This window comes from Hyperoodon ampullatus (genome assembly GCF_949752795.1).
Source record: "Hyperoodon ampullatus genome assembly, chromosome: 4".
In the NCBI taxonomy this organism is placed as follows: Eukaryota; Metazoa; Chordata; class Mammalia; order Artiodactyla; family Ziphiidae; genus Hyperoodon; species Hyperoodon ampullatus.
In genome coordinates, this window is record NC_136917.1 from 2,521,410 (window position 1) to 2,534,367 (window position 12,958).

At 53.6% G+C, this 12,958-nt stretch overlaps 1 protein-coding gene across 1 annotated transcript in view; it reads left to right on the forward strand.

The window, feature by feature from the left end:
• The window catches only part of ADAMTS2 (ADAM metallopeptidase with thrombospondin type 1 motif 2), a gene marked incomplete at its 5' end in the record, with an annotated part of 229,139 nt that overhangs the window by 204,930 nt on the left and 11,251 nt on the right, over positions 1-12,958 (forward strand). Inside the window, 6 exons of the mRNA XM_079704077.1 lie at positions 925-1,100; positions 2,243-2,376; positions 6,752-6,875; positions 7,909-7,989; positions 9,685-9,851; positions 11,989-12,148. Of these exons, the coding sequence (XP_079560203.1) occupies positions 925-1,100; positions 2,243-2,376; positions 6,752-6,875; positions 7,909-7,989; positions 9,685-9,851; positions 11,989-12,148 (842 nt within the window). The remainder of the gene's footprint in view (positions 1-924; positions 1,101-2,242; positions 2,377-6,751; positions 6,876-7,908; positions 7,990-9,684; positions 9,852-11,988; positions 12,149-12,958) is intronic.

Here is a 12,958-nt window from a genome sequence, read left to right on the forward strand (position 1 = left end):
GTCCCCATCAAACACTGAGGCCTCTTGGTTCTTTCTCCACAAATTTCTCAGATTGTTATTTCCACCGACTTCCCCTGAGAACATGGCACTGTGCAAGGAGCCTCATGGAAGCCAGCCCCTTACACCATTCACTCTACAGTGCTATATGCTATACATTCATCATCACAGCAGAACATGACTTTTGCCCAAGTCTCAGGGGGGGCCTCGGGTTCTGCTTGGCTGAAGCCCCCCAGCTCCTCCCAGGGTGCTGCCTGCCACGCCCCATCACCCCGCCTGCCATGGGCACCTGTTGGCCACCAGCTGGCGCCTTTCCTGTGGGGTTAGTGCTTTGTGGACTGCTGATGTTCTCAACAAAGCAAGGAAATTACAGAAACACGGCCCAAGTTTTCTTGAGGTGGAGGAAAGCTGGAGATGGAGTGTCCACTGTGTACCTGACACTTGTTAAGAACACTTGTAGCAAGATTCCACTACTTCAGAATTGCTCTGAGTTCCCAGCATGTGTGAGGCCCAGGCTCAGGCCCAGATGTAGGGGAGGCTCAACCAGCTCCACCACCCTGGAGCTTATGGCCGGCGGCACAGCAGAACCTAAACACCCTGTTACAGCTCACTGTTGGTTCACCGCCACAGCTACAGGAGCTGGGATGGGGGTGGGGGGTGCACAGGGGCTGAGTAGATGCTCCCTTCCCATGGGCCCCCTGAGAGAGGATTACCAGCGCCTTCTACAGTGATGCTCCAAGGCCCTGGAGGCTGGGGGATAGCCCAGGTCCTGCGGCTGGGACAGGGCAAGGCTGCATCCCTTCACTCAACAGAGCTGCCCCCTGACCCCCAAGGATCAGGGATTCCCCCCAGATCCCACAAGTGGCACCCCGCGTGCTGGCCTCTTCCTGGCACCAAGCTGCAAGACCTTTCTGCTTTCTCCTCCAGCCCAGCCAATGGGGGCCGCACCTGCTCAGGCCTTGCCTACGATTTCCAGCTCTGCAACTCCCAGGACTGCCCTGACGCCCTGGCTGACTTCCGTGAGGAGCAGTGCCGGCAGTGGGACCTATACTTCGAGCATGGTGACGCCCAGCACCACTGGCTGCCCCACGAGCACCGGGATGGTGAGCCCTAAGGGGAGTGGGCATTCAGTGTACAGGCCAGGGCTCACTGGGCCACTGATTCTGCATGGGCATACCAGCAGAGCCCACCCTGGGCAGGGTGGCTGCCGGCTTGGGGCTCACGGCAGGACTGCAATCCCAGAAGAGCCAGACCTGGCCAAGGATGCAGCGGAGAGGGCGGGGCCCAGCTGGCCCCAGGCTCGGGTGCTCACCACCCAGTGGGCAAGGCTAGCGTTGTGCCTTTACCCTGACTCAGCCGTGAGGCGGAGGGCAGGGGCGGAGGCTGCCAAGGAATCAGGTTACTTCTGACCTCTCATCTTTCAGTGGGAGCTCTCAGTTCCAAGTGACTTGAACTGGTTTAAGCATCAAAAGGCATTTGTTGGCTCCTAGAACTGAAAAATCTGGTAGTTTCAAGCTTGAGAGTGTTTTATTTCATTTGGGTCCCCCTCCCACTAAATGATGGAGAAACACAGTTTCTGTTCCTTCCAGGCATTGGGCAGAGGAGGGGAGTGGGGACTGGGGCCTGCTCTGCTGTCTCCATCACCCCATGTGTGTCACACCGGCTGAGCACCTGTTGCAAGCCCCACGTGTGCATTCAAGGAGGCGGTGCCAGAGCAGACAGATCCCCCTCTCAGAGCGAGGCTTTGGTCTGGCGAAAAATCAAATAATGACGTGGTGTCATAGTGACCTCGGAGGTAAATGCTGAGAAGGGAAGGTGCCAGGGACCCGAGACTGAATCAGGGGGCATCTTATTTGGGGTTTCAGAGGTTGACTGAAAAGGGTCTCCAAGTAGAGACCTGGCAAACAGCCATTTTCCCTTCCCCTCGATATGGGGGTCTCTGGGCAGGGCCTCGGGAATCTGAGACCTGGCTGCACCAACAACAGCCTGGCTCAGTTGGGAAAAGCTCTTCCTAAGTCCCACACAACAGGGTCACGTAGGGGGTTGCAGTTATCTGCCCCCTTTCGCTTTCTCTCCCAGCCCAGGGCAGGCATGTGGGGAGGTGGGTGAATCATAAGAAGCCCCTCCTTGGTGAGAGTTTCTCCTTGCAGGGTGCTTCCCTTTAGCAAACGTGGGAAGGAAACTGCAAGCAAAGTGAGCAGTGCCGCTGGCCCTCCTCACCAACACCCCGCTGCTTCCTTTCCAGCCAAAGAGAGATGCCACCTCTACTGTGAGTCCAAGGAGACTGGGGAGGTGGTGTCCATGAAGCGCATGGTGCACGATGGGACGCGCTGTTCTTACAAGGACGCCTTCAGCCTCTGCGTGCGCGGGGACTGCAGGGTGAGTGCCACGAGGCCAGTGCGGTGCCACAGGAGCAGGGGCAGCCGCAGCTCAGGGCCTCCGCTTTCTGGGGTTTTGGGAGGATTCACTGAGGTTGAGCTTGCAAAGCGTTGCAGACAGCATCGAGATCGGGGCAGGCTCTCAGCAAATGGTGGTTCCCACCCCGTGCTCCCTGCGGCCCCTCTCCATGACAAGGGTTCTCAGACTCGAGTCTGAGGAACCACCTGAGGAGCTTGGGGCTCCACCTCAGAGATTCTGCTTACGTAGGTCGAGGCTGTGGCCCAGAGCATGAGCTTTACCAGTTTTACCAGGTGATCTTGATGCACATGGTCCCTGGGGGGCCCCTTGTGAAGCACTGCCATGTCCTTGTGCTCCTCTGGGCACTGGACAGCTTACTCTCGATCAGGGTGGTCCACCATGGCTCTCGTTGGTTTGGCTCTTTGTAGAAATGCCCTGCTGTGTTTTCTGTTACTTTATTGTCTTTGGCTTCAATCCTAGGCTGTTAAAAGAGACAACTGTGGGGCACACTCGGCATAAAATAGTAACATGAGTGCAGAACTGGCCCGTCCCCTAGAAATACCTGGAAGCCTCTGTGTAGATGAGACTGATTGTAGGTGTCAAAGAGGCTGATTCTCATCTTACATTCCTGAGAAACGAGCATCCTCAGGATGTCCCTGACAGAGAGCTTGGCAGAATGCCACAGGCCCCCTGGCGGAGACGGATTAGGCTGGAAGAGCAGGGAGGTGGGCTGTGGAGTAGCTGGAGGCAAGCTCAGGGATCCTCTCCAGGCACGTGATTTCAGCAGGACTGCAGCCAGCTGGGAGGGCGGGCCGTACAGTCTGCTCACACTCCAAACACTCAACCAGATACTTAAAGACAGCAGTGTCTCCCCTGTACCCGAGGGGTTTTAATTGATGGAGGTGACCAAATGATGACACAGGGAAGTCAGTGCCATTGAAAGAAGAACTTATTACTTACATTTCCTCAGGGAAGGGTATGGCATGCTGTGCAGGGCCACATGGAGAAGCACCAGATTCAGCTGGGAGGCAGAGGGAGCAGGGGAAAGTCTGGGCCAAAGCTTTTATTGGGGTTTCCATGGGCAAGCCAAGGCAGGCAGAGTAAACAGCTTGGGATTGGCCAGTTTGAATAATTCTGGCAGGAGTGGTCTCTAGGTTCCTGGTATCTGACCCTGGGATGATTTAGGGCAGAGACATATTGGCTTAGTGTGTGAGAGTTTGATAAAGGGAGGAATCAGTTGGTTTGTGTATGAAAGGTGTGCTTCCATTGCTGTCCCTAAGAGTTGGCTAGCTAGCCCTGGGAGGGGCGGTCTCTTCTTGACTAGCAAGATTTTTAAGATGTCAAAACATCATAACACACAGAAAATATTAAAAACTGTGATTAAGACAGGCCGTAGCATGGGAAACATTTAGTAGTGGAAGTAGCTTTAGATGGCAGCTGTGCATATGGTACAAACATAACAGGGAAGTAGGAACACTAATTCACCCTCCTGGTTAGTGGGAGTGTCTAGAGCTTCACTCCTGACATTGACAACTGGAGAAGAATAAGGTATTTCATTAATTAATGGTGATTTTGAACAGATAACAGTAGAATGATAGAGTTTTGCATAATTAGAAAATGTTTACATTTATATATGGTCACATTGCAAAAGTTAGAAAACAAAGGAGACAGAAAGGTTGAAAACACACAAAGGAAATGGGAGTTATAAGATGAAATGTAGGAGTCCTCACAATACATGTGAATGTGAAACTCTTCTTTTAAAAGAATCTAATATCCAAGTGGATGCTGTCAGTGAGAGAATATCAAAACACAGTGACTCAGGAAGTTTCAAAGAGAAATGACAGCAAAAGACATGTCAGGAGAATAAAGACACAGACACACACATGCACACACACACACACACACAGAGCAGGGAATCAGGAATTAAATGAGGCCATAAAGATTCTGATTCCAGTCCCAGTTTGGAGTATTTTCCCCCACATGTCCAACCAGCAATTCTTTGACACCAGCTGGATATTGTGGGCTGAAAAAAATTGCATAATGTGAGAAATGTTAGTTAAGTTTTATTTGGGGCAAAATGAGGACTATAGCTCTGAGGAAATGCTCCAAAGAGGTAAGCGGAGGTCAGTATTATACATGATTTTAGTGAAAGGGGGTAAGTGCAGTCAAGCACACATTGTGGCAGAGGCTTGCTGCTGGTCACCAGGAGCAGATGTCGCCATTAATGATTTTGGTGCTTTCTTAGATAGAAGATGCAAGAATTTATGGGTTCATAAAATCTTCTCCTGAAAATATCTAACTCTGTGAAGGCCTGTTCTGCCAGTTTTTCCAGAGCACAGAGTGCCTCATTCCTGATCTCCACCCTGAACTCCTTTCAGGTGTGTTGGAGGTCAGCGACCACAGTGGCTAGTGACCTAATCCTTGTAGAAGCAGAAGCCAAGTGCCAATGTTTAGTTGGCAGTGTCCTACAATTTAACTCAGTTCTGACACTACCTACCCTGAGATAGCATCAGATCCCACAAGTTAAGGCCTCAGTCCTGTAAGATGGCCCCCTGCCTTCAGATGCCAATCACAAGTCCAGGTTGTCAGCTGTGCTTCTGATTAACAGGCTGTAGATTGGAGGTTCCAACAACCCCTTCCTTGGGTTCAATTAATTTGCTAGAGTGACTCTTAGAACTCAAAAAACAGTTACTAGATTACCAGTTTATTTTAGAGGGATATAGCTCAGGAACAGGCAGATGGAAGATGCTTAGGGCAAGGTATGTAGGAAGGAATGGAGCTTCCAGGCCCTTTCAGAGCGTGCTGCTGTCCCCAAATCTCTATGTGTTCACCAACCCAGAAGCTCTCCAAACCCCACCCTTTTGGGTTGTTATGGAGACTTCATTACAGGCATGCCTGACTAAATAATGGGTCACTGACCACCTACTCAACACACCCCCCCCCCATAAAGACAGCTTTATGGCTCTCACCACAGAAAATTCCAAGGGTTTTAGGAGGTCTAGCCAGAAACTGGATGAAGACCAAATATATATATATATCTCATAAATCACAATATCACAACCGCCGTGGCTGGACAGGAGGTTCTCCCCTCCCTCCCTTCCTCTCCCTCCTGCCCTCTTTCTCTTCCCTCCTCCTCAGCATCAGCTTCATCCTTCAGGCAACGTGTGACTGTTTACAAGGACCATATCCTCTCATCTGGGCAACAGCCCTGGCAGGCCTTGCTGCTCTGACTCCATGTCACAAATGTGGAAACAAACTAGAAGCTTCTCTGAGACTGCATTGCCAGGAAGTGGCTCTGTAGCCCCTGCATAGTCTAGAGACCCTGCCCTCAAAGGTCTTTGTAAGACAAAAGTTAGAAATCAAAGAGCAAAACTAACACAATATTGTAAAGTAAATATACTCCAATAAAAAAAATTTTTAAGTGTGTATTTTAAAAAAGCAAAAATAAAATATGAAAAGAGATATCAAAAAAATAAATAAATCAAAGAGCAAAGGGAAAGGAAGCAGTCTCACAAGAGGCAGTGATAGGAGGTTCCTGAGGGGTGAATTGGCTCTGGGCTTTCTGGCAGCCAGGGCAAAGAGGGAAACCTGTGATGCTATGGTGCACTCAGGACAGACGGTGAGCAGACCAGCTAGGAGGAGAGGTTGTCTTCCCTGCTGAGTGTGGTCATGGATATGAAAGTGGCCTCAGGCAGTGTGTTCAGACCCAGCTCTGGGGTCCTCGGAATGGTGTGCTATCGGCAGGGCTACAGAGAGTAACAGAACCGGAATTTGTTACTGCCTCTACCAAGTGGCCCTGGGCAAGGAACGTCCCTGCTCTGTGTGGAACAATTTTCGATACTAGAGTGGACAGTGTTGAGAGGATTGGTTGAGAGAATGAAGGCAAAAGTGTTCCTACCAACTGTTGTCACCTCCTGCCCAGACACCCCGAGACAGACTGAAGAGGACACTGTTCCTGGGGGCAGCGTGAGGGAGGGACATCTTGGCCTAAGCTTTGGGTGCGAGCCCTGGAGGGGCCGCCTCTGGGGCTGCGCTGCATGGACGGCCGGGAGGAGGGCAGAGGCCATGTCTGATATGTCCATTAGGACACCAGCGTGCCGTGGCAGGACAGCCTCAGGACCAGGCCCTGTTTAGGCTGTACAGAGCCCTCCACAGGTCACACTGTCCAGACAAGTGGATGAGTGAGGAGGCCAGGCTGGCCCTTGGGTGGGCACACAGGGCCTCTCTTGCTCCAAAGCCCCCTCTCCTTCCCCTGCGTCAGGAACTGCTAAAGGAGGGATGCCCAGACCTGGGCTGTGGAGGGAACAGCTGGGGAGAGGGGCCTCGAGTATACACTGCACCCCCCACCCCTCTGCAGAAGGTGGGCTGTGACGGGGTGATCGGCTCCAGCAAGCAGGAGGACAAGTGTGGTGTGTGTGGAGGGGACAATTCCCACTGCAAGGTGGTCAAGGGCACATTCACACGCTCGCCCAAGAAGCTCGGTGAGTGCGCCCCTCCCTCCCCCTGCCCAGGGCACCCAGGCCTGAATGTCTATAGCACCCGGCCGGGTGGCTCTGACTGGGTTCTCAGCCGTTTGCGGGAGAAGGGGTATAAGTCTGGGAGGGTGAGGTGGAGAGAGAATCAGGTCAGGGGCAGCTGCGCCAGGCCCCAGGGTGGGCAGGGATAGGGATAACGCCAGGGTATATGTGCACAGGGTGGGTCTTAGAAGTCTTTATTTGAGGGCACCCTCCCCAGCCCTCCAAGGCTTTCCAGTCACCGGCTGGCCTCCCTTGCTCGCTGCCCCCAGCCACCTGTCAGTAGGACTTTGATGGGCTGGTCAGTGCAGCCTGTGGCCTAGGGACATGTAAGCCTGTCCCCACAGGGCCACAGGATGGGGCTGGGGCACTTGGGGTCCCTGGCCAAGGTGGGCTCTGGGAAAACAGACCGCTTGGTGAGCCTCCTTCCACAGTGGTACCTCCGTCTGGCTTTGGTGCTCTGAGTGGGCTTGCAGCAGCTGAATGCTCTACCTCTGTCTGAAACGGCGAGAAGCCACTTTGTTTGGTTCACCTCTTTTGGAAGAAGGCCATGGGACACACCTGCCAGACTCCACTCAGAGCTGGTGCCAGGGTGCCAGGAGCTGACCTTCTGCATCGCCCCACGTGAACAGGCTGTCTTCAGTTTGCGGATTAAGCCGCCGAGGTCCAGGGAGGGCAAGCAGTTTGCTGAAGGCCTCCCTCCTGGATGTGGCATCTTAGCTCCGTGCCCAGGTGTGACTCCAGGGACACTCACGAGGACGCCCACTAAGTTTTCAATGGAGAAGGCTGAAGGAGCACCTGGATTTGAAGATGAGCAAAGGGCTGTGGCTGGCTGGGATGTGCTAGCTTTCCCGTGGACCCCTGTCTGGGTGGGCAGTCAGAGCCCATAAAACACTGGGGGCTCTGGAACCACCTTCGAGGGCAAGGCCCTCCTGGCATTGTCTGCATTCGACGGCCTCTCCATTCTCATTTGGCTTTGTCTCCCCACATCCCAACAAAGGTTACATCAAGATGTTTGAGATCCCAGCAGGAGCCAGACACCTGCTTATCCAGGAGGCAGACACCACCAGCCACCACCTGGGTGAGTGTCGGAGCCCAGGCAGTGCGGTGGATCTGCAGCCTGACTCTTCCAGGGATCAGGGGCCCAGCTGAGAGGTGTGACTGCAGCCCCGTCTCCCCTGTCCCTGGCCTGGCCCACCTGGTGGACGTCTCCTGGAGTCATTTCCCATTGGAGAGGCCAGGGGTTGGGATCAGAGGGCTTCCCTGGCAGCAGCTGTGGAGGGACATGTGTTTAAAACATGACACACCTCCCCACCCTAACTCCATCTCAAGGCCAAGGGGGAAGCCCCCTGTCCACTGGAAGGCAGGCAAGGTCCTTAAGCAGCGGCTGCTAAGGTCAGCTGGTAGATGGGCTCCCATGACATATTTGCATTTTTTCATTTAGTTTCATTTTAAATTCAAGTGATTCTTTTGGAATAGGGATTCCTGGCATCTGTTGAAAGTTTGGATGTTCTAACAACTCTGAGTGCCCCCTTCTCACATGGCAGCCCCTGTGGGGCTGTGCTCCTCCAGGCTGCCTGGGGCTCCTCAAAGGGGCTTCACCCATCCATGCCCCCCACCAAGTTGTAAGGCCGAAGTAGGAAGTGATGCCAGGGTCACTGAGGGGACCCCATACAAGTCCCTTCCTCCAATTTGGGTCCCGACCTTCCTCCCTGTGCCCTGGAGGCCAGACTGGGTCAGGGGCTCCATGACTGCCTCCATCTGGCCCCCGCCACTGACGCGAGACAGACACCACCCTTCTTAATATGAATTTTTCTTTCTTCCTTATTTTAAGAGGAGACTTTACGTTGCTATCCCAAAATGCAAAGCCAGTGGCACTTGCCTTAAGTAGAAGGCAAATATGAAAGTTGATCCCTGAAAAAAAAGACACTTCTATCTAAACACTGTTTCCTGCTCTCCCTGCACAAGAGGAGGGAGAGTTAGTGACAAGCTGAGGACCTCCTGGCGCCCACTGAGGCTCTCAGAGGATTCTAGGAGACTTGTGAAGGGAATGACTTCCTAACTCTGTGATCCCATGATTTTTGTGCCCAGTCTGTGACACCACCTAAAATCTTCCAGCAGAACCCCAGCAGACACCTTCCACTGTGGGAAGCGTGGGGCTTCCTGACCAGTGGATTCTCGGCTCCTAGACATTCTTTGTGGATGCCTAGTGGCCTGAGTGGTCCCCGGGCCAGGTCATGCCTCTTTGGGTTGTAGGGAACTGGTGGGGACCCAGGCCGAGCCACAGTTACCAATGGGGTGGGGAGACATATGGGACGTATGCTCACCCCAGGGAAGGAAGCCCTCACCCAGCCCTGTGCCCTGGTGTCCAGCAGATGCCCCTTTGCCCGGGGGGCTGGGGCAGGGAAGGCAGTGGCTCTGAGAGCCCACTGAGTGCTCCAAGTAGACAGCAAGGAGGTGGCCTTGATGCCTGCCGAGTCCCTTGCCATGCAGCGTCTCCTTCAGGGCCTGAGGGGCAGGTCCAGGAAAGGGCCCTGGGCCTGGCAGAAGGGCGGAGTTAGAGGGACACTTAGTTTTGGCTGAGAGACAGAGGGCGAGTCAGGTGCCCAAGGTGACGTGGGCTGTCAGCGGGACCGACGGGCCCCCGGCAGAAGACAGCAGGGAGACGAGCAGCTCTGGTCCCTGTAACTCCCCAACCTGTTCAAACCAGCATACCCTGCCAGCCTTCCCGCAGTTCTGCCCCTGGGTGACACTGGCTGTCTTCTGCCATTCGCAGCCGTCAAGAACCTGGAGACAGGCAAGTTCATTTTAAATGAAGAGAATGACGTGGATCCCAACTCCAAGTCCTTCATCGCCATGGGTGTGGAGTGGGAGTACCGGGACGAGGATGGCCGGGAGACGCTGCAGACCATGGGCCCCCTCCACGGGACCATCACTGTGCTGGTAAGTCGAGGCAGGGGCCAGGCCCACCGCCTCCTGGCTGCCCAGGCAGGGGGCAAGTAGCTGCTAGGGAAGGGATGAGGGGTGCCTGGGAACCCTGAGCCTCCCTGCATACTTCGGACCATGCTCTGAACGGCCTCTCTGGCGTGACTTTGGTACCAAGGGTCTCTATCTCTGTGTCAGAGCAAGGAATAGACATGGAGCCGCCAGTTGGGCTCTGGGCCCTGTATCAACCCCTGGGTGACTAAAGACAAAATCCCCTGCAAGCGATTAGGTTTCCCCCTCTGGGTGACATTCATGACCACTTTTCATCATGCTTATTCATGTCTGCCACTGTATCCAAACCCAGCCACTCTCTGGGGGTGACCAGTGGGGCTCAGGAAATTGGACTGCTAGACCCAGGTCACACTAGACTTTGTCCCTGAGCAGGACTGGACCCCAGGTCTCCTGAGTCCAGGACCACAGGCTGCTCCTGGTGATGGGAGTACAAAGGGGGCTTGATTTCCTAATTCACTTTTAAAAAATTAATTTTAATTGCATACATAATATATTTTATCAGTAAAAAAAGTTAAAACACTACAGGTAAGGCTCAGGTGACTTTTGCCCCTCAGTTAAGGTGAGCACACCATGGTTGGGTTCAGGCACCCGGACTCAGCGCCCCACACCAGAGTGCGCAGCTGTGGCGATGGGGTGTTTCATGTGCGCTGAGCTCTGCCCTGCTCACCTCGGCTGCATGTACTTTTCATCCCCAGAAACGCCTTTGGTGCCCTGCCTTTGTCAGTGCATATACAGTCAGGCTTCAGTATCTGCCATTTCTGTATTGGTAAATTCACCTACCGAAAGTATTTCTAATCCCCAAATCAGTATAGGCGTACCTCAGTAGATACTGTAGGATCGGTTCCAGACCACCACAGTAAAGCGAATATGGCAATAACGCAAGTCACATGAATGTTTTGGTTTCCCAGTGTGTGTGATAGCCTTAGATCTAAAAAAAACAATGTACATACCTTGATTAAAAATACAAAACAAGGGCTTCCCTCGTGGCGCAGTGGTTGAGAGTCCGCCTGCCGATGCAGGGGACGCGGGTTCGTGCCCCGGTCCGGGAAGATCCCACATGCGCGCGGAGTGGCTGGGCCCGTGAGCCATGGCCGCTGGGCGTGCGCGTCTGGAGCCTGTGCTCCGCAACGGGAGAGGCCACAACACTGAGAGGCCCGCGAACCACAAAAAAATAAATAAATAAATAAATAAAATAAAATACAAAACAAAAAATCAGTTACAATAATAACATCGAAGATCACTGATCAGAGAGCACCATAATAAAAGTAATAATAATGAAAAAGTTTGAAATATTGTGGGAATTACCAAAATGTGACCCAAAGACACAAAGTGAGCAAATCCTGTTGACAAATGGCGCCAATAGACTTGCTGGATGTGGGGCTGCCACAAAAGTTTAATTTTAAAAGTAAAATTAAAAGTAAATTTAAAAGTAAAAAAATGTAATATCTGCAAAGCGCAGTAAAACAAAGCACCGTACAGCGAGGTCTGCCTGTACGCAGTGGAGCAGGGGCAAATGCGAAGAGGTGGAAACAGGCGAGGCTCTGCTTCTTGTTTCAGCTGCTACTGCAAACAAGCGTCTTTTTCACACTCTATTTACTGCCATGTTGTTCGCATTTTTGTGCTTTCAGGGGAAGATTTCATTGTTTAAAATGGCCCCAAGCATGGGTCTGGTGTTCCTCTGAGCAGGAAGCTGCAGGTTTGCCCTAAGGAGAGAACACATACACTTAGATGAGCTGCGTCCAGGCACAAGTAACCGGGTACTGGCCATGAGTTCAGTGTTAATGAATCAATGGCATGTACTAATTATGGTGTCTTTAAACAGAAACGCACATAGAATAAGCTTATGCACTGACTGTTAATGAAACTGTCACGACCAGAGGTTCGCAGGCCCTGACGCCGTGTTCCCTGAACTGCGAGCAGCGGTTCAGTACTGGCAGATTCGGTGTTTGCCGGGACTTTCTAGAACCTGAGTATCGTGAATAATGAGACTTGGCCGCACATGTTCCTCGGGCTGACCTTCCTAACCCGGTCGCCGAGGGAGGGTGGTGGTGGGCAGACACATTCACGCCCGTCTTCGGGGCAGGTCATCCCACAGGGGGACGCCCGCATCTCGCTGACCTACAAGTACATGATCCACGAGGACTCGCTCAATGTGGATGACAACAATGTCCTGGAGGACAATTCCGTGGGCTACGAGTGGGCCCTGAAGAAGTGGTCCCCCTGCTCCAAGCCCTGCGGTGGAGGTGAGGGGCCGTCTCAGAGCTGGGGCCCCAGAGGAGGTTGGGGCCAAGTGGGAGGGGTCTCCTGGATGAGGAGCTTCCTAAGTCCATGGTCCCTGCTGACTGCCTGGCATGAGGGATGTGCCAGGTATGAGAACACTAGACCCAAGCCAGTGACCTTTGCCTGGGTGACAAGGGCCTAGCCCCACTAGTGAGGTGGCATAGGGTGGGCAGGAAGAGCAGGCGCCCAGGGCAGCCAGGGGGCATGTGTGGGGCTTGGATGACACCAGCACCCACCTGCATCGTGTGAGAGGGAGGTCCGGCCTGGCGGGAGGTGGCCGTGAAGGTGGCTTGGATGGATTACTGTGACACCATGAGGCAGGTCACAGGAAAGGCTCAGGCCATGCTGGAGACCAATGAAGAGGCCCCCTCTGCACATCCCCTCCTAAGATCCCTCCTTTCCGAATGCAGAAAGGCCTTTCCTCCCTGGGGCGGGGCTGGGTGCAGAGAGGTCCCACCTGCCTTGGACCTCAAAGAGGCCACAGTTGGGCGGGACATAACAGACAGACAAGAAGTTCTGATCTGCCCAGTGTAGTCACTGCTCCTAGGGGGCTGGAGGAGATAAAAGGCAGAAGAGAGCTCAGCCTGCAGGAGCAGGTGGCCAGGACAGACCTCCTTCAGGTGCCATGAAGGGTCCCACGCCTAGACAACAGAGGGAGTTTGCCCAGTGGGCGGGGCACCCACTGCCGGGCCCAGGCAGACGGGGACTCATCTTCCAGTGCTCCTGCCTGGGCGGATGGCACCCCAGCCTTCCACTGAGCCTCCCGGGCCCCT